The sequence below is a fragment of the Armigeres subalbatus genome, chromosome 1 (genome assembly GCF_024139115.2).
Source record: "Armigeres subalbatus isolate Guangzhou_Male chromosome 1, GZ_Asu_2, whole genome shotgun sequence".
Taxonomy (NCBI): domain Eukaryota; kingdom Metazoa; phylum Arthropoda; class Insecta; order Diptera; family Culicidae; genus Armigeres; species Armigeres subalbatus.
This window is the reverse complement of record NC_085139.1, coordinates 257,354,051-257,376,151: the sequence shown is the minus strand read 5'-3', so window position 1 is coordinate 257,376,151 and position 22,101 is coordinate 257,354,051. Positions and strand designations below refer to the sequence as shown.

At 43.1% G+C, this 22,101-nt stretch overlaps 2 protein-coding genes and 1 long non-coding RNA gene across 3 annotated transcripts in view; 1 reads left to right on the top strand and 2 right to left on the bottom strand.

The window, feature by feature from the left end:
* Window positions 1-22,101, top strand: part of LOC134207232 (Ca(2+)/calmodulin-responsive adenylate cyclase-like) — a 220,384-nt gene that overhangs the window by 25,229 nt on the left and 173,054 nt on the right. The gene's annotated exons all lie outside the window — the stretch shown is intronic.
* LOC134213106 (uncharacterized) lies at window positions 6,262-6,790 on the bottom strand. The gene is made up of 3 exons (XR_009979403.1): window positions 6,682-6,790; window positions 6,532-6,623; window positions 6,262-6,476 (listed from the first exon to the last, which is right to left on the bottom strand). It is a non-coding gene; the product is annotated as an uncharacterized LOC134213106 (long non-coding RNA).
* Window positions 6,979-8,748, bottom strand: LOC134207234 (uncharacterized). Its single transcript, XM_062682956.1, has one exon. The coding sequence runs from the start codon at window positions 8,746-8,748 to the stop codon at window positions 6,979-6,981; it is 1,770 nt and encodes a 589-aa protein (XP_062538940.1).

Genomic DNA, 22,101 nt, shown 5'->3' with positions numbered 1-22,101 from the left:
ACTTCTATCTTGCATCTCATTCACAACTCCCATCTCATTTCTTGTACTTTTGTTCTTTCGACCTTTTGTCCTTCGACCTTTTGACTTTTGACAGATTGCAGTTTTCCGCCTGGCCAGTGCACTTGCGTCGCGATCCAACTTCCTTTTCCCCAGTGACCATAATCTTATCAACTGCAAAATGATCCAATTCGCTCGTGGTTACCTGACTAGAAGGTCATATCAAAATTATATCATTCTATGTTATTATGTTCTACTAAATTTTTATAACAAAATTTGTTGGAAACATGGTGCAGGATGTTGTTAAAATATCTAAATTTCTATCAAAAACTACACTACTGGAATGAAAAAACGATCAAGTTTTGTTTACAATCATCATAAAAATAACATATTTTGTTAGAAATTTATAACATAATCAGATACAAAATATATTGTTTCTGCGCAGTTGGAATTTTACAGGTCGTGATAGGGTGTCCAGATTGTGATCAATAATCATATTTTTTGTTTTTGTTTGAACAAAAATATTTTCGAGCACATGAAATTAATTTTATTTATTATTATTATTATTTATTCAGACTAAGGCCGAAGTGGCCTGTGCGGTATATAAGAGTTTCCTCCATTCGGCTCGGTCCATGGCTACACGTCGCCAACCACGCAGTCTACGGAGGGTCCGCAAGTCATCTTCCACCTGATCGATCCACCTTGCCCGCTGCGCACCTCGCCTTCTTGTGCCCGTCGGATCGTTGTCGAGAACCATTTTCACCGGGTTACTGTCCGACATTCTGGCTACGTGCCCGGCCCATCGCAGTCGTCCGATTTTCGCGGTGTGAACGATGGATGGTTCTCCCAACAGCTGATGCAATTCGTGGTTCATTCGCCTCCTCCACGTACCGTCCGCCATCCAAGTGCGCGTTGGTCCTCCACGAGCATCGTCCAGGTCTCGTGTCCGTAGAGGACTACCGGTCTAATGAGCGTTTTGTAGATTGTCAGTTTGGTACGGCGGCGAACTCTATTCGATCGGAGCGTCTTGCGGAGTCGAAAGTACATATGATTTCCAGCCACTATGCGTCTCCGAATTTCTCAGCTGGTATCATTTTCGGCAGTCACCAGTGAGCCCAAGTACACAAATTCTTCTACTTCATCACCACCGATGCAAACTCGAGGTGGGTGGCTCACATTATCTTCTCTTGAACCTCTTCCTATCATGTACTTCGTCTTCGACGTGTTGATGTCTAGTCCGATCCGCTTAGCTTCGCTCTTCAGTCTGATGTACGCTTCCTCCATCTTCTCAAAGTTACGTGCCATAATATCTATGTCGTCAGCGAAACCAAATAGCTGGACGGACTTATTGAAAATTGTACCACTCGTGTTAATCCCTGCTCTTCGTATTACCCCTTCCAAAGCGATGTTGAATAGCAAACACGAAAGACCATCACCTTGCCGTAACCCTCTGCGGGTTTCGAAGGGACTCGAGAATGCCCCTGAAACTCGAACTACGCACATCACCCGATCCATCGTCGCCTTGATCAACCGTATCAGTTTATCCGGAAAACCGTGTTCGTGCATTAGCTGCCATAGCTGGTCCCGATCGATTGTATCATATGCGGCTTTGAAGTCGATGAATAGATGATGTGTGGGCACGTTGTATTCGCGGCATTTCTGCAGTATTTGGCGAATGGCGAACACCTGGTCCGTGGTGGAGCGTTCGCCCATACGCCACGCCTGGTACTGCCCCACGCCCTCCTCTGCAATTGGTGCTAGTCGACGGCATATTATTTGGGAGAGTACCTTGTAGGAGGGGTTTAGCACTGTGATTGCGAGGTTGTTGCTTCAATCCAGCTTATCGCCCTTTTGTAGATGGGACACACGACACCTTCCTTCCACTCCTGCGGCAAAACTTCCTCCTCCCAAATCTTGGTAATGACCCAGTGCAGCGCTCTAGCCAGTGCCTCACCACCGTGTTTAAATAACTCTCTTGGCAGCTGGTCAACACCAGGTGCTTTGTTGTTTTCAGCCGGCCAATCTCCTCCTGGATTTCCTGGAGATCCGGAGCCGGTAGAATTATGTCCTGCGCGCGTTCTCCCAGGTCCAGCACCATACCGCCATCTTCGTCTGCCACATCGCCATTCAGGTGTTCTTCGTAGTGCTGCCGCCACCTTTGGCTCACCTCACGCTCGTTCGTAAGAAGGTTTCCGTTTATGTCCTTACACATATCAGGCTGTGGCACGTGGCCCTTACGTGAACGGCTTAACTTCTCATAGAACTTTCGTGTGTTATTAGCGCGGTACAGTTGCTCCGTCTCTTCACGGTCTCGATCTTCCTGCTGGCGCTTTTTCCTCCGGAAAATCGAGTTTTTGTCTGTTCCGCGCCTGTTTATATCGTGCCTCGTTCGCCCTCGTGCGGTGTTGCAGCAATCTCGCCCATGCTGCATTCTTCTCTTCCACTAACTGCTCACATTCGCCGTCATACCAGTCGTTTCTCTGATCCGGGGGCACCGTGCCAAGTGCAGCGGTTGCGGTGCTACCAATGGCGGATCGAATATCTCTCCAGCCATCTTCAAGAGACGCTGCGCCTAGCTGCTCTTCCGTTGGGAGTGCCACTTCCAGCTGCTGCGCGTATTCTTGGGCTAGTCTACCGTCTCGTAGCCGCCCGATATTAAGCCGCGGCGTCCGACTTCGACGCGTGTTGTACACCGTCGAGAGTTTTGAGCGCAGGCATACTGCAACGAGGTAGTGGTCGGATTCAATATTCGCACTGCGGTAAGTGCGGACGTTCGTGATGTCGGAGAAGAATTTACCGTCGATTAGAACGTGGTCGATTTGGTTTTCCGTTTCTTGGTTAGGTGATTTCCATGTGGCTTTGTGGATATTTTTGCGGGGAAAGAAGGTGCTTCGGACTACCATTCCGTGGGAGGCTGCGAAGTTTATGCATCGTTGGCCGTTGTCATTCGATACGGTGTGCAGACTATCCGGTCCGATGACCGGTCTATACATTTCCTCCCTTCCTACCTGTGCGTTCATGTCGTCGATGACGATTTTAACGTCCCGCAGTGGGCATCCATCGTATGTCTGCTCCAGCTGTGCGTAGAACGCTTCTTTCTCGTCGTCGGGTCTCCCTTCGTGTGGGCAGTGCACGTTGATGATGCTATAGTTGAAGAAACGGCCTTTAATCCTCAGCTTGCACATCCTTGCGTTGATTGGCTGCCACCCAATCACGCGTTGGCGCATCTTACCCAGCACTATGAAGCCGGTTCCCAGCTCGTTGGTGGTGCCACAGCTTTGGTAGAAGGTAGCCGCTCGATGCCCGCTTTTCCACACTTTCTGTCCTGTCCAGCAAATCTCCTGCAGCGCCACGACGTCGAAGTTGCGGGGATGTAATTCATCGTAGATCATCCTGTCGCAACCTGCAGAAACCACTATGGGGGATCCCCATACAAGCGAGCGGTCAAAAATAAAATTGGACTTTTAAAGTGATTTTCCACTTAGTTTTAGCTGTGTATGGTCGAAATAGCATGAATATACAATTTCCAACCCCCCCCCCCTTTGGGGATCGTCTATGAATTACGTAATTATTTTTCATAGGTTCGATTAACGTGACAAAGCAAACCTATTTGGGAAGTTGAAATTTCAAAGTGCGTTTTCTTAAGGAGAAGGAAGGGGCTGTACAAAACTAAGTTCAGCAATTTATGGACATTATGGCGGCGATCATGTTAAATGACATTAATTTCATGACATTCCGTGATATTTTTTTGTTCTCACTCTCATGCCTCACAATTTGTATTTAGAACAATTTGTTTGACAAAGTACTAGGATCTGAAGGATCATAAAGCATTAAATGTTAATCAAATAATCAGAATTGAAAATAACTTTTGAAAAAGGGTATTAGCAAATTAGAAATCGCAATCCCATGACATTTTTACGTGTACAAGTTATTCAAAAATGAGATTAATATATTCTCAAAAATGTGGACATTCATTGTGGAATGTAAGAATGCTCCATTCTTCCGAAAAGCAAAATTCTTTAATTTAAATAACAACACTATTTGAATTACTTTTGATTTGTTTTCATGATTTCTACAAGTTATATACAGCATCATTCTTTTCTGTGTCAAGGTTTAAGTCTTCAATGATATTTTCTTCAATTCCATCAACGATGGAAGATGAGATAAATTCATCTAAAGTATTAGAAGATAAAGAACTTTTGAAAATCTTCAAATATTACAAAATTACGCATGGCATAAGAATAACTAAGTGAAAAATTTTTTCCAACGTCTCCTCGTTATCCAAATCGAGCTTAAAATGGATCTGATTCATGTAAGGCACGAAGGAAAATGTCAACATTTGCCTCTCTTGATCATTTTCTTGCATTATGAGTTCTAAATTTCTTCAACTGTTTATATTGACTTTCCGCTGGTTGTTCAGCCAGTGAACCTCAAAGTGTAGATGAGTGAATAAATATTTCCCTACCATTAGCCAGACATTCATGAACACTAGCAGGAATTTCATACGCTCCGTTCTAACTAAGATATTGTTCGTCTTTACTTTTGCAATAAACATGTCGGGAATTATTGATTCCAGGAGATTTATAAATATTTACATATTATGAAATCTCATATTTAGTTCTCCATCAGTAGCTAATGAATAGCTCAGAAAATTAGGTTTAGAGAATGACTCAAACCACTCAAGCCCCAAACGCATTTCAGCGGAATGGCGACGGAAACGGTAAAATTTGACAGGAAATATATGAGCGAACTGTTAAATCCTTCCGTTACCGTTGTGCTGCATTGCATTGGGGTTTTATTCATTTACTCCTTTGAAAAGTTAATTAAATGAGCTCAAATGGTTATAAATAAAGTCGAAGTTATTACCAATAAATGTATTTTGACCATACCCTTTGAGCGCATAGTTCAGTCTGACCCATTTTCAATAGGAAACGATGGGACTAGATTTCCCGTCGAATGAAACTTGTTGCGAGAAAATCGGACACAAATAAGTGTCTAAATGGCGATTGCGTTCTTTTGCGCACATACATACAGACGCGCATGCACACACATACAGACATCACCTCAATTCTTCGCGCTGAGTTAGTTGATATATACCACTAGGGGTCTCCGGGCCTTCTATCAAACATTCGTTTTGGAATGAGCATTAACCTTGGAGTACGAGAGAGGCAAAACACGGTAAAAAACAAATGAAAAAATCAGAGTGACTTAACTCTGTTAATTGCAAATACTGGCAAGAAATTCTTTCAGGACATTTTAGTCGAAGCTTTGTCCTTGATGTGTATCATAAAAGAACCTGGGGATTCCTGAGGAAAAAAGTTCTTCACTATCAAAGTTGAAAATAGCGTCGTTTTTGGAAAAAATATTGCTTCCGCATTTTTTCAATTTTTTTCACAGTGTAACCATTAGTTTTTGCACACCATTTAAAAGCTTATACAATAACCTTTGTAATGATGTATTAACATTGAAGAAAAACATTTAAAAAATATTTCAATAAATAGTTGAAAATAAAATATTTTTCAGAAAATTTGCTAACTTTTTTTACCCATTTCTGACTTTGCCACCTTATATCTTTGGAACTAGTGCACCTAGAGACTTCAAATTCAGAATTTCTCTTAATTAGAGTATTGACAATGGAGAGAAAATATTTTAAAATAATTCGGAAGACATGACATTTTCTGATTAATGACCGCCCGAAATCCTATAGTGGAAACCTAGCGACTTGCAATTCCATGTTCCAAGCTTCCATTCGTGATCCTGTATTCGTCGCCTAGGTTTTTGCCGATTATATCGAGTCGCATTATCTCTTATATTGTTCGTAATGATTGGTTTTCTAGGCGGCTTATTGGGCCTGCGCAAACCTCCTGTCTCGTCGGAGGGCCGTCGTGTCAGGGCTGTTTAGCGTCCCACCTAACACCAGGACTTGGGCTTGTGCGCTTTGAGCGGCACACGGTCGCTTTGGTGGGGCCTACTTGCGGATACATGCAGCTTTTTATAGAGGTTTAACAGGGCCCACTGTCAAACCCCACCACATCCTAGGCAAGCCCCACAACTCGCAGATGGCCTGGGGAGGGATCGTCAAGCCCTTGGACATAGTCCCTGCTGCCCCCGTGAAATTAACAACTGTTGAATGTCGTTTCAACGGGAGTTATTTTCCGAAATACTATTCTTCGACCGGCAGGAAATACAAACGCAAACAGCTCGGTTTTGGAAGAATATAATTTTCCTGTTGAATGACATATTATGTTGTGTATCAGTTATAATATTCTTAACGTTAACTATTTGTGTGATAGGGGGTAAATTATTTTAATTCATTATTAGTTCATAGCATCTGTTCCGTTTGAAAAGTGTGGGGTGAACCCCTGTGCAAGAAGTGACATAGAATTGACAATGAACTTTATGAGCACTTACGTTTAGTTCCTGTATATAATCAAAATTGCTTCGTTCTGGAACTACTGCATGTGCTGGACTCGAGCGGCCTAATGATAGATTAATGAGCATAATTCATGTTGCACTCATAATTATCAATCTCACCTGTGTAGTCTAGTACTTCTTCACAATGATTGGCGGTACTCTAACAGTCTAACGGTTGGGAATTCAACTTGCGGGCACTAGTAGTGTAAAACCTAGTTATGAATCACATATCGGTTATTTATCTGATTCGATATAACATTCATGGCTTACCGGCTCTAAATTATTATCACCGCTTCAAACTACTTTATAGAAAGGCTATGACTATGGGAAACAAATTATTCTTAATTGTTTGGAAATATCAGTTCGCTTTGGCTTGCTAACTATCTATCTTTGTTTTGTCCTCTATTCTCCTCTTATCTATTATCATACCTCCATGTGGTGATTGATAGCCTCCCGTATTTAGAAAAACTTTAAAGTGTAGTAGTAGATTTATTAAGGTGATACTGGAAGGTGCGCTAGACGCGCGTCGGCTAACACTCCCCCCAGGTATGTTGACTGTGGGTTAACTTACTCTTTGTCGCACCTAATGTCTAGAATCGCTATTTTTGTCGCTGGGCGATCATATACCCCATTCGATGTCCTCACCGTTGCGGACCGAACTTGTCCATCTCTACTTACTTTGGTGGCGATAACTTTCCCCTTCGGCCAACAGTTGCGGGGTAGTTTAGGATCGGCAATAATGACGACATCTCCTACGGCGATCGGCTGCACGTGTTCAAACCATTTGCTCCTGCGGGTAATTTCTGGCAGGTAGCTCGTTACCCAGCGCCTCCAGAATTGGTTTGCCAGGATTTGGGATTTTAGCCAGTTCTGTCTGAGAGCTGCACCGCTGTCGTCGAGATCGGATAGCGGTTTCGATCCATTAGATGAACCAAGTAAAAAGTGGTTCGGTGTCAGCGCTGGTGCCGAGTCGTCGTCAAGCGGCACGTGAGATAGGGGCCGCGAGTTCACGGTGTTCTCAACTTCGGTCAGCAAATTCCGAAGTACTTCGTCAGAAGGCCTTACTGACGAACACACTACAGCTAGGTTGGTTTTGACAGTGCGGATCAACCGCTCCCAGCTGCCACCCATATGTGGTGTGAGAGGTGGATTGAAGACCCACTCGATTCCGGAACTCCCAAATTCCTTCATGAATTCGCGTTCGTTCATGACTTCGTTGATCTGCATCAATTCTCTATTTGCACCAACAAAGTTTGTGCCGCGGTCGCTGTAGACCTTCTGTGGTATGCCACGGCGGGCCATAAGGTTTCGAAAGGCCATAATGCAGGAGCTTGTGCTAAGGGAGTGAGCGACTTCCAGGTGGATCGCTCGGATAGTCAGGCACGTTGCAAGCATTACCCACCGCTTTTCCACTCTTCTGCCGACTGTGACTTCGATTGGGCCGAAATAGTCAATTCCGACGTGCGTAAATGCTCGTGAGAATGCTGCGAGGCGGGCGGGCGGAAGATCCGCCATGAATGGTGGGTTTGGAACTGCGTGCTGGTTTTTGCACTGCTGGCAATCTTTACGCACCTGCTTATAGCAAACACGCAAGTGAGGGATGCGATACTTCTGGCGGATTTCATTTATTACCGTTTCGTGGTTGTGGTGATGGTATTTGCGGTGGTAGTGTGCCACTATCAGGCGGGTGATGTGGTGTTTTTGCGGAAGAATGACTGGGTTCTTGGCATCATCAGTGGCGTAGTGACATGCAGCAATGCGGGTTCGCATGCGCATGATTTCGTTATCGTCTAGCCAGGGTGTCAGCTGATACAATGGGCTAGATTTCGGAACGGTCATCGTGGCTTCGGGTCGTTTAGTTGGATTTTGCAGCGTCGTCATCTCATCGGGATAGGATTCTTGTTGGCAGAGTCGAATAATGGTACGTTCGGCTTTGAGGAGATGCTTCGCCTCAAATGAACCGGTTGCTGTAGGTGTTCCTCGGCTTTTGTTGAGGCAATTATCGATGAATCTGTGGACGTATGCGACAACCTTGCGTAGTCTCTCCCATGTCGAGAAGTTGTTGACGCAGAGCACTGACTCCGGAAGAGTGTGGTGTACCAGAAGCGATGTACGTAATTCATTGTCGGTCGAATCTTTGTGATTGTGCGGTTCCGGCCAGAAGATGTTCAGCGCACCGAAGAAAGTTGGGACCTTTGAACCACCTCTCTTCAGATGACAATTCTGGAAGACTACTCCACTTGGTGGCATCATCGGCAGGAGTTTGCTTTCCAGGGATCCACCTCTATTCGTGTGCTTCGGATATTTCGAGGATTTCGCTGATCCTGTGGCCGACATATTGGCTGTATCGCCGATGATCCGAGTTGATGCAGCAAAAACGTTTCTGGAATCAGACCAGTACAGCTTACGAAGGATCCTGAAGGTTAGCGCCTCTTGGACGGTACGCGATAACCGTGCACCAACTACGGCAGCTTCGAGTTTCAATCGTGGTATCGAAGTAAATTTCAGCGGGGCAACTCGGCATTTGGCTGCGACAATGGAGCAGAAAAAGTATCCTTCGCGTACGAAGCGAAGATATCAGACGACGGCCGTGCCGTTCTCGCTGGCATCTACCATTGTGTGTAGCTGCACTTCGTCGTGGCTTCCTTGTAGGGTACTGGAACTGTAGTACCGAGGAATCCTCACTCGTTTAATTCGTGGAAGCACTTTTAACTAGGTAAGCCATTTTCATAGGAGTCGTTGTCAATATGTTCGTCCCACTGTACACCGGATCGCCATAATTGTTGCAGCAGGGTCTTTAAATACGACAGAAAATGATAAATCAGCCCTAGCAGATCGATGAAGGTCATCAAGACACGTAGAACCTCCCGCTTTGTTGGCCTTCGTTCACCTCCTAACAGAGCCGGATCGTAGCGATTCCATCCCACTTTGTAAGTGAAAACATCATCGGTCGTGTTCCACCACATGCCTAAAACCTTCTCCGTGGCTAGTTCGGAGGACAGATCAAGACATTTCTCGCTGATGCCCACCTCGTGTAGTGCTGCCAAAACCTTCCTCGAGTTACTGATCCAGTTTCGAATCACAAATCCGCCTTGCTGATGGACATATCTTACGTCCTTGGCCAACTGGATGGCTTGCTCTTCGGAGTCTACGCTGACCAGCATATCGTCAACGTAGTGGGACTTTATGATGGCTTGATGCGCCTCTGGATACTCATTCGCGAATTGGTCGGCATTGGTGTTCTTCACGAACTGCGCAGTAGTTGGAGAGCAACATGCCCCGAATGTCATTACCTGCATGGCGTACACTTCCGTTTCACCACGTTCGTTCTTCCAGTAAAAACACTGAGAGAATTGGTCTTCTGCGCGGATTTGAACCTGGTGAAACATTTCACTGATATCGCCGGTGAGTCCGATGCGACGTTCCCGGAACTGAAGAAGGATCGTGAGAAGCTTGCACAGTAGATCGGGTCCTTTGAGGAGGGCTGAATTAAGTGAAATGCCGTGGGCGCTAGCAGCCGCGTCCCACACTATTCGTACCTTTCCAGGTTTGTTTGGATTGGTTACGGGGAAAATTGGTAGATACCATCGGCGTGGCACTTTCCGGCTAATTTCCTCCTCGCTGAGCCTCCTGATGTAGCCTTTTGCTAGATACTCCTCGATTTTTGATTGCAGAGTCGTCTGCAGATCTGGTTCCTTCTCCATCCGTTTGTTCAAGCATTGGAGTCGCCGCTGCGCCATGAATTGACTATGTGGAAGGCGGGTGTCATCATATCGCCACAATAGCCCGGACTCATACCGATCATTCCGGCGGTGAGTGAGCGAATTGAGCAACGTGAGTGCACGTTGATCTTCGACGGATAGCAGCAGTTTGTCCGGTTTGGTAACTTGAGGCTATCAAGAGAGAAGTACTCTTTCATCGCTTGGTGGAGATTCTCGTCTGCTTCTGTGTTACATGGACAGATGTGGAAGCTGTAGTGGTGTAGATTTGCTCCGTGCCCATCGCCCTGTCCTCCACAGATTGTCCAGCCCAACCGTGACTTCACTGCGATCGGCTGCCCAAACTCTCCTTCTCTGCTTTTCAAGACGAGGCCCAGATGAGCATGCTTTGTTCCGATCAGAATACGTGGCTGCACATCTCGATAGGAATCAATCGGCAAATCTCGGAGGTGTGGATACTCCTCGCAGAATTTGGTCATGTCCAACGTCTGTTGCGGTAGCTTCAGTTCCTTCACCGTTCGCACATCGTTGAGATCGAACCGCTTGCTTCCCACCTTGGCTCCAGTGATTTGAAGATTGCAGGCTCGGAAATCCGATTCATAGCGTTCAGTTCCTCCGATCCACCGCAAACATAGCGGTCTTTCGACACCATCTAGCTGCAGCACATCAGCAAGGTCTTTATCGAGCAGGGTAAGCTCAGAACCCTCGTCCAAAAAGGCGTACGTGCGAACTACATTAGTTTTCCCGTACAGTACGACAGGGAGATAGCGAAATAGTGCTGAATGAGTGTTGCATCCGGATGGGCTCGGGCAGAGTGGAGCGGACGGTCCACTCCCTTTTTCGACCACGACTGCGTCGCTCTGAGGATTCGCCTTTGAATCGTTGTGCAGCAGCTCATGATGCCGGTAGGTGCACCCATTTTTTCCGCATGGCTTGGCGTTGCAGTACCCTTTATGCGTACGAAGACAGGTACGACAGAACCCGAACTCCTGATAACAGCCCAGCGTGATTCTCGAGAGAGTTCAAAAGCGCCTACACTTGTCGGCGGATTTGCAGTTTCTTTACAGATTGGGCAACCCTGCTTCGCCGGATTTGGTTTGAGGTCGAATCTTCCTTCAGCAAAGTTTTATTATTCTCCTCGATAGACGGTGTCTCGGAATGGGCGCTGAGGTACGCATTACCTTTTTGGAGCCACGAGCTTCGCTATGGGTAAGCTTTTCAGACTGCATCGACGACGGAAACGTGACGACACTGGCGGCTTCTGCTAGGGCGTAGATCCAGCTGCTGAAAGTCGCCAGGTTAGCTGTAGGCATCGTTAAACGATGCTGCGCCCAGTTGAGTTTGAGCGATGGTGGTAGCTTGCTAACCAGCTGGTGAAGTAACGTGACGTTGTACATATACTCCTGCAGTCCACACGCGTCTACGGTGGCACAGAAGTTTTGGTACGTGTACGGCGAAATCGACCAGTGTGCCCAACTTGTCTTCCCTGATAGCCGGTAGAGCGCTCACTTTCCCTATCAGCGACTGAATGATGACTTCGGGTTGCCCGAACATCATCTTCAAGGTAGACAGAATGCCTGTTACGTTCCCGGGGAACATTAAACGACTTTTTACAGCTTCGTAAGCTTTCCCTTTCAGACTTTTCTGTAGCCGAACTAAGTTCTCCTCCTCGGTGAACCCACACATCACGGTCGTACGATTGAGCATTGACAGGAATATCGGCCACTCTTCAGGATTCCCGGAAAACGTTGGTAAATCCCTGGGAACGGCTTGTCTGGCCGCCACTTGGGAACGAGAAAGCTGGAATTCGTCTCGAGACTCCTCGTGAAACGATCCGGGAAAGGCGTGGATGCCGCTTTGAAGGTTCGGCTGATGAACTCCAGTAGAACAGGCCGGTGGAGCTAGGACTTGTCCATCGAAGGTAGTAGAATTAAATGGCGGCCTTATCGTTGAGCTGTATGGATTGCCTACTAGATAGGAAGGCTGTCCTTGACGGAATTGATTGGAGAATCTTGATTGCGATGGCTGCCTTGCAGCTACGGTTGCCGGGTGAAATTGTTGGAATTGGGAGGATCGCAGACCGATTTCCGCATTACTAGTGAATCCGGCTTGGGCATCTGATTCGAAACGAATGCGTTGCTGTTCGAACCGCCCGTTAGGTGAGTTGGCTCTGTGTTGTCAAGGGGCGGTGTAGGTTATCTCTGTGACAACCATCCGCTTCCGATTCAATTTGCTGTGCTTGGCATGCTCGCTGTACCCATTCGCCCACTCGGTTCGAGGTTTCGCTGCGGCTTTCGATCCTTTCTCACTTCTTCTTGACCCTTCTCGCTCAACGCTTCTTCTAGCAGTCGGTACTTCTCTTTCAGGAACTTACGATGCTCATCCGCTGCTTTCGCTTCGGCGATTCTACGCCGCTCTTCCTGCTGCTTCTGAAATTCTCTTTCCTCCTGTAGTCGCATAAGCCCTAGCTTTGCACGTTTTACCGCCGACTTCTCCGATGACGAAATGGAGCACTCCGACAATGCTTTGGCGGCGTCCACAACCGGAAGGTCCACATTCCGACTGTTTCCATCAGGAAACTCCCACTGTTGCTTCTGCTGATCGGTCTTTGTTTGACCGATCGCGGGTGTTGGCGCACTGTTAACGGGATTTTGATCCAGAGAGGTGGATGTTCGAACTCCATTTGCTGCAGGAATCACTAGATTCGTGCGCGTGCTTGTTACGATGTTACCGATTGGCTGGTTTCTCGTTGACCTGCGATCCCGATTGTCGTCATCCTGCTTGGCGACGTTTTCCGAAGCCGCCTTAGTTCGCTGGACCCATGTCGCTGTAACGCAGTAAGTACAACTCCAGCTCTTGTGTCGGCGATGTCTCCGGATACACCCACACAGGAGAAATGGAACCACCCGTCGCATTTGTCACACTGGACCATCTCCTTCGTATCCGCTCCTCTGCACGTCTTGCACGAAAATCCCTCCACAGTTTCATCCACCACTACTACCTCTGGAATCTCACTACCACCAGCACTTTGACCACCCACATCTGACTTTTTGCGCGCACCTTTATCCTTCTTCTCGCCCGATTTAGCACTTCCACGATTAGACATCACGCTCGACTCAGTCACCAAACGTCCGATAAACGAAAATTATATAATGTTGAAAGTCGTTTCAACGGGAGTTATTTTCCGAAATACTATTCTTCGACCGGCAGGAAATACAAACGCAAACAGCTCGGTTTTGGAAGAATATAATTTTCCTGTTGAATGACATATTATGTTGTGTATCAGTTATAATATTCTTAACGTTAACTATTTGTGTGATAGGGGGTAAATTATTTTAATTCATTATTAGTTCATAGCATCTGTTCCGTTTGAAAAGTGTGGGGTGAACCCTGTGCAAGAAGTGACATAGAATTGACAATGAACTTTATGAGCACTTACGTTTAGTTCCTGTATATAATCAAAATTGCTTCGTTCTGGAACTACTGCATGTGCTGGACTCGAGCGGCCTAATGATAGATTAATGAGCATAATTCATGTTGCACTCATAATTATCAATCTCACCTGTGTAGTCTAGTACTTCTTCACAATGATTGGCGGTACTCTAACAGTCTAACGGTTGGGAATTCAACTTGCGGGCACCAGTAGTGTAAAACCTAGTTATGAATCACATATCGGTTATTTATCTGATTCGATATAACATTCATGGCTTACCGGCTCTAAATTATTATCACCGCTTCAAACAACTTTATAGAAATGCTATGACTATGGGAAACAAATTATTCTTAATTGTTTGAAATATCAATTGGCTTTGACTTGCTAACTATCTATCTTTGTTTTTGTCCTCTATTCTCCTCTTATCTATTATCATACCTCCCATGTGGTGATTAATAGCCTCCCGTATTTAGAAAAACTTTAAAGTGTAGTAGTAGATTTATTAAGGTGATACTGGAAAGTGAGCTAGACGCGCGTCGGCTAACAAACAACATTACAAATAAGACAACCTTCTCAAATTATATCAGCGTTGTGGCTGGAGACTTTGCTACATCTATTTTAATTAGCTACTGTTGGGCAATTCGGTGTTAAGCATTTTTCAAATCATATTATGATATAATCCTGTTACAACATTTGAAAGATAATGGTTACTGAGAACAAAATTGTATCAAAATAAGTTATAAATATCACAATATGTTAAAATTATGTTCAATTTTTGTTATGCGCTTCTAGTCGGGTAACCTGTTGGTCTAGAAATCATTAGATTGGAACCATGATTTCAAACAGCAGGTTCCCGGGCATCTTCTAAACGATTCTCTTTATCCTTTCACGGTGGTCTTATGCACCTCATCTAGTTTTCTGTATTTTGCTGGTTTGTTATGTTTCTAGGAATGCTTATGTTTTTTTTCTCAAGATCGGCTGGAGTACCCCGACTAGAAGAGCATAACTAAAACTAAACACAATTTTAACATATTGTGATATTTATAACTTATTTTAATACAATTTTGTTGTTAGTAGCCTTTATCTTTCGAATGTTGTAACAGGATTTTATCATAATATGATTTAGAAAATGCTCAACACCTAATTGCCCAATACATAGTAGGCAATCAAAATAGATGTAGCGCAAAGTCTTCCAGCCATAGATATCACAACGCTGATACAATTTGATCACAGTCACAATCTGGAGACCTATCACGACCTGTAAAAATTTCAACTGCACAGATGACAACATATTTTGTATCTGATTCTGTGATAAATTTCTAACAAAATATGTTATTTTTATGATAAAATTATAACAAAATTTGATAGTTTTTTGTTTCTAGTAGTGTTGATAGAAATTTAGATATTTTAACAACTTTCTGCACCATGTTGCTAACAAATTTTGTTGTAAAAAATTAATATAACATAATAACATATGTTGATATAATTTTGATATGACGTTCTAGTCGGGACGGGTGCTGTCATTCAGAATACAAAAAATTTCGACATACCAACTCCAATATGAGTAAAATTTTCAGATTCGTAAGAGCTTCATAACGAAAATCAGCCCAGAATGTTCATTCACCCCCTAAAGCCCTTACGGAATATATGCAGTTTAAATGTCAGTTTAATGCAGATGTTCTCCAAATTGCACTGGAGTTCAGACCAATTGGTCTACTTCTCCAAACTCGTGGAATTCGAATAGAATGGTCTACCAATGTCAATTACGCTTGGTATTCAATCGAAATCAACCCATCATGTCTTCCGGGGGAATTCCTGAAGGAACTTTTGATAGTTTTTTTTCTGGAGAAACTCATTAATCTGAACTCCAGAGAAATTTGGATATCCTAGCACATCTGCATCAAACTAATTTTTATTACACATGATACGCAAGGGCTTTAGGGCAATTTCATGAATATGGGGAATCATCAGCCCATCCACTGCTTGTTCATTGCAACTGCGCTGAAGGTGAAAAAGGAGAAACGAAAACAGTGCTCATCTTGTATTCATGGGTCACCTTGTTTGTTTCGGGAAGCTTTGGATTTCAGTCATTCTTACTGTAAATTTAAGCCATTTGGTAATAAGAAGCATTTAATATCTGGCATTCGGTATTTGATGACAGAATGATGCGGCAAATATATTGTTTTGGGTGTCTGAGGCCAATATGACACAATATTATGTTATGATTGGATATGCATCTCGGTTGATTACGTCAGCTTAAAGAATTGCGTCCCTTATAAAAATGAGATTTTTTTGGTGTGTAGCTTAATCCATTTTTCTAGCTAGGGCAATAAGTTGTGGTAATTAAGGATTCATCGTATTTAGTCCCCGCTACCAACAGCAGTCTCAGAAATAGAACATAATTAATGTTACCTTGCAGACAGTTGAAAGACTCGAATTCCTCTTTTTTGAGGCTAGACTGTATGCAGCGGAAACAGCTTTTCAAGCAATTAGTTAAAAAACCTCGGTACCCGGTCCTAGGCTGAACTGACTGCTGGAAAAATCGAGTTAGGGGTTTAAATACGTACTAACTCTTCTTGAAATGGTGAACAATTGTAGTGAGAGGAACACACGGAAGTTCTTATTACTGAACAAATTCTCTTGCTTGAAATGGTCTTGTAGACAGAGCTAAATCCCGGGTTTCATTGTTTTACTGGTGATATTCTAGAAGCAAGACAAGGATGTGGCTAGGGCTCCGATGCATTGCCAAAAACAGTATCACTGTTCTGTTTTTTCAAGAAAGGATTGATTTCCTAATGATAAGGGGCGCACCTTCAATGGGATTGCTCTCTGTGAAGGGTCTAAATAGCGGGACCTTGTCATGGTGCTCTTGAGAAAACAAAACAACAACTGTATCGAAACCGATACTGCATTGCAGTAATGAAGTAATTCGACATGCACTTTAACACTAAGGATACGGGTAACGCTACAATAGATGTAATAACAGGTCGCAGTGGCACACCCGAACAGGAAAAAAAATAACCCAGAACATGTTCTACCCAACATGCAATCAGGTTCAGGTTTCCCTTATTATAAGTTGGCATACATTTAATGTTTGCACACTTATTCATTTATTAAATTAATTGGATGTGATGAAATTGGCATAAAAAGTTTAGTCATCAGATAAATAATTGCACAAATGTACCATGCGTCTCCATATGCGTTTATACTTCTATGCTGTTGAAAAGTTTTCAATATCCAAAACTATCGATTCCCCTGGTAGGCCTATTTGCAGCACATGAGCATCGCGAAGACAATTTCACTGTCGACCAGTGTTGTCAGATTAGCTTTGAAACTTAGTGTTGCTGCCAGCACTGTCCCACAGAATGAGGCCGTCCACAAATGACATAGTCAAACAGGGATACCAGATAATTATTTCAAGAATTCTGTATCAATCCCAATATATGGTGGCTTGCAGAGAACGTGGCAGGTCAAACAGTAACACTCCCGTTTGCAACGGTCCATCAGCTGGGGAAATGGAAATGGGCTTTTTCACGACTTGGTACATTTCATTTGCTAGTTCACCGCATAGATAATGGAACTTGTATGGCGACCTTTTTGCAATCCAAAAATCCAAATATTAAGCACTGTGTCGTTCCTTGCCGGAGCAAGGCAGCTCCTTGGCTAAGATAAATTGCCATGTCGCACTATTCCGAATCCAACCCAAACCCTGCTACATTTGAACCCATGTTTCCCCCATATAATCGTGTACACACTGACTGTCATGTTGTGCGTTTCCCATAAAAGGAACTCGGCTTCGGGTGAGCATAATTATTAACAAGCTTCCAGCATTAGTCAACACAGATCTCAAGTCTGGCGAGACCAAACCGGTAAACACCGTCTTCGTCGTCATCATCCGCCGCGCGCATACATCATGATAATATGGACCTTTCGGGCAATGGAATGTAAACACGGTGAACAAATTTACACGTTTGCTGCCGCACTTTCTGTCCCGCCTGTCCCCCACCGCACGTTTTTTCTCTATTTATGGACCAAGGCGCGTGGCGTGGCAGCCGCAACACAGTTCCTTAATCATGACTCGAATTAGAAGGTTCACGATTATGACAGCAGCCCAACCAAGCAACGACAACGGACCGCTCAAATCGATCACTGTCTGCGAGTCCGCCCGGTCCGGTAGATTGTGGCGTCGGTCTCTTTCTTCTTTCATGCTCAAATTGGAAACGCACGCATCTGATTTCTGGTCGCGTACACCAGGGGTTTCTAAACACTGGTTTGGTGCGATTTGAGATTAGAATTGACAGCCACCAATGCCACATTAGAATGGAGCGTCATCGGATAATCAAGTGAAACGGCCTGTTATTATAAATCGCTTTTCGGCACTTTTTGATCCTTAGTAAGGGGATCTGCTTGTCTGATGCGACCCGCGTAGTTTTGGAACCAGTGGCGAAGACAAATTTGGCTTTTAACCGCATTCTCTGCCACCACCACCACCAGTCGAATGCGATTACGATCTTTGGCGCAATAATGTAGCTGTCAGCCGGATTAAATTGAGTTAATTTTGTCGATACTGAGATCTAATCGAAGCCAGAAACACATAAAGATCGACATTGCCAGATGATGTAGTCGTTTATCAACAGCAGCAGCCGAATTCATGTTCATTGCTTGCTGTGAAGTCATGGCTTGCTTGGCTCTAAAAATTACAATAAAACAGCATTGGTGGGCAGATGAGTGAAGTTGATTTTTTCGTGGGTTAATTGAGTTTCGTTGAATCCAAAGTCTAGAAACAAGCAAAAGCAATCCGTAGCGTAAAAAGTGACACCAGTCAGTGTATAAAGTACCGAGTTACATTGGCAGAGCATTCTGTTGTTCATCGGGACCACGTCTAAACGTGTAACGATACGACATTGGTGAGAGATTGGACTAAGTCCCATGAGGATTGGAGACCATCGACGGATGCCGACCTTGGGAAAGAAGACAGCAGTATGAAATTGAATCAATCTGGTTCAATCAATGTCACAACGTGGAGGAAATTATGGCACAAATTAAATGTGACGCATAATGAAAAAGATAATAACTAGGTACGAGTCATGGCTAAATATTGATGATGGGTCAAATTTACGTCATTTCAGTTGAACTACAATGCGGTTGGACAGTTATGGTACCAACAGAAGAGATAGGAAACTACGGCGAAAATTTGATTCTGCGGCTCGCTTTGTTTTCCTTCCAAAAAAGTTGTTTACTTATAGAATTGGCAACACGTTTGGATTTTGCCTTGACATTTAAAAAAAATTCAGGTAATTTGGTGAGACATTAATTTTATTACTTGCTTTCTGTACCCGGATTTGCTCGGGATTGGAAACAAGTGTCGTTCCTAATATGTACTCGTTTCCTGAAAAATATTTCATTTAAATGTGAACCTCCCTAACTCGATATTTTCTCTAACTCGGTGGAATTCAAAGTCCCTTGATTCTAGTATACTGCGCTCGTTCCGTAAGTCGATATCTTCCTTACTCAATACTCTCTAAGTCGATGTAATTTTCCAAAGCATTTTCACCTCGCTAACTCGATGCTGTCAGAAACAGTTCACATGCACGGCATAGTTATAAGTTAGAAGTGAAAAGTGATAAGCGAGAAGTGAGAAATGAGATATGAGAAATAAGAAGTAGGCAGTGAAGAATAAGAAGTGAGATATGAGGCATGAGATATGAGAAGTGAGAGAGGAAAAAGTTAGAAGTGAGAAATTAAAATGAGAAGTGTAAAATGAGAAGTTAGATATGAGCAGTGAGAATTGTGAAATAGAAAGTGAGAAATAAGTGATAGGAAGTGAAAAATACAAAGTGAGAAATGAGAAATTGGTGTGCGAAGAGAGTTATTAGAACTGAAAAGTATGAAAGGAGAAGTGAGAAGTTTAAAGTCAGAAGTTAGAAGTTAAATGTGATAAGTAAGAAATGAGAAGACAGAAGTGAGATATAGGAAGCTATATGAGAAGTGAAAAGTGAGAAATGTAGAGTGAGAAATGTAGAGTGAGAAATGTAGAGTGAGAAATGAGAAGTAGGAAGTGAGAGGTGAGAAGTTGGAAGTGAGAAATGAGAGGGGAAAAGTGAGAGGTTAAAAGTACTAATATCGAAGGAATAGTGTAAGTAAGTAAGTAAGAAGTGAAAAGTTAGAAGTGAAAAGTGATAAGTGAGAAATAAGAAGTCAGAAGTGAGATATAAGGAGTTATAAGTGAGAAGTGAGAAATAAGATGTGCGAAGTGTGAGGTGAGAAATTAATAGTGAAAAGTGAGTAGTGGGAAAAGGGAGATGAGAAGCGAAATGTGCGAAGAGAGAAGTATGAAATAAGTAGTGAAGAGTTAAAAGTGAGAAATGAGGAATGAGAAGTAAGTTCTGAGAAGGGTGTAGTAAGAAGTGAGAAGTGAGGACCGAGGAACAAGAAGTGTGAAACGATATTCTTTCTTTTTTTCTTTTTTTTTCTCTTCCTTCTTCTGTCTTCCTTCTCTTGCCTTATATCTCTCCACTCATTTCTGACTACTTAACATCTCGCTTCTCACCACATAATTATCATCTCTCCTTCCAAGGGTATCTCACTGCTATTGATCGTAGCGAATATCAATCGAGATAAAGTCGATTCAAAGCGAATGGCATTGATTCCTGATATGATACTGTTTGATCAATATTGCAACGTACCATTTTCGTTTTAACAGAACAGTTTCTTTCTATTGAACTGTAATTTTGACAAAGCAATCGTGGATTTTCACGTGTCAAAGACTCAACTCAAGTTTTTCACCAACAAAACAAAATTTTGCGAAATTTCAGGATCTTTGATTCCAATCTATAACATCATTTATTAATATAATGTTTCCATATTTTAGGCTACATATTCTGGACTGCAGGATGCAGCGTTTGTGCCTGTAGCTGTAGGTGTTTGAATGCTCTAATTGAATGAAATGTATATACAAGGGTGGCAAACAAATTGAAATAGAAAGGATTTGCGGTACAAAGCACTTTTGAAGAAAGCAGCATTTAAGTGTTTCGGGAATTCCATTGTGTTTAAAAATAAACGTATATTTGGAATCGTCCACTAATTAAATCTAAAAACATCGATAAACACGCCCGTTGAATTTTGTCTTTTGTATCGAGTTAAATTCTCGACACTAGATACTAATACTAGAAAAATGTCTTGTCTTGCTAGAGCTTTTCGCAAATCAATTTTTGTTAGTTACCAGACGCTTTAGGACCAACTGAACGAAACGATCGCTTTAAACTTATCGATTACTTTTTGTTAGGCGTTCCTTTAACTTCATTTCTAGGTTCCAACTGGAACTTGACCCAATTTCCAATTTATTAACAATTGAAAGCTCTTTTCACCTATTCTATGCCTGCCATTGCATGAATTTGTAGCTTGTATGGTAAGCACATTGGAACGGAACCATTCCCAGGAGGTGGACAACGTAGTACCGCCAACGGGGGTGTCATTGGGCCAAAATGTGGTATGCTCCAAATAAATGTTACAAAGCTCTAGTAGTTAACATTGGAATCAAGTTTTAATTAGTTTGGTACAAGCTTGAACAACGAATTTACCACTGTGTGGGGAAAAAATAATAAATGAGGGAAATTCTTCAAAGTTATATGTTGTTTAAAATTGGCCCATTCTCACCCCTCACAGGGGGTGACATTGGGCCAAGTACAATAAAGTTCAGCGGTGACGATGCAACGATTCAATCGTTCATTAAAAATAATTGCCTACATTACGGCTCTTACCAACTATGTATGGCAAATCAACCAAAGGCTTGGCCCAATCTCACCCCTTTTCAGCGTGCATTGCTCGTTGCTACAAAAAAACAGAATTGCTATATAAATATTTATGAAATTCGATAAAACAACAACAGATTATCGTAACATGATAACCAGGTATCCATCGATCTAAAAACTAGTTATGTAATAGATTTGTGGGGCATTACTGACACTATTTTAATACGGGTTCATTCGATCAATAGTTTTACATTTAAATCCCAAGCATTATGGTACGAGCACAATTAGTTCTTGGAATTTGTTTTGTGATTTCCTAGACGTGAATTTTACTATAATTTCGAACGGTGTAAAGTTTTAATCAAAATTCATAACAGTTTCTAAGATAAATTTAAAGTGAATACATTTTTTGTTTTTGGCCCAATCTTACCCCCTAGGCCCAATGTCACCCCGAACGACGGTATTCGAAAACATCCGTGACCAGGCCGAGATATCACCATCTCCGGATTGGTAATCATTAACTTTTGCTAGCAAGTAACTGTAAATATAGAATCGATCTAAACAGAATTATAGCAATTATTCTTCAGATATTTTCACTAAAATGATTAGTATTAGATGATGGTATATGCGGGTTTATGATCTATCCAACAGGCGAAATATGTCGGATTAAATAAGGGTCAGGGCTGATCGCCGAAGGAAATGTTCTAAGCAGCACGAAGTGTTTTCCGGTTTCAAAAATGTAATCAATAAATGTTCCTTTGAAAGGAAGGGATGAACGCAAGCTGTTGCA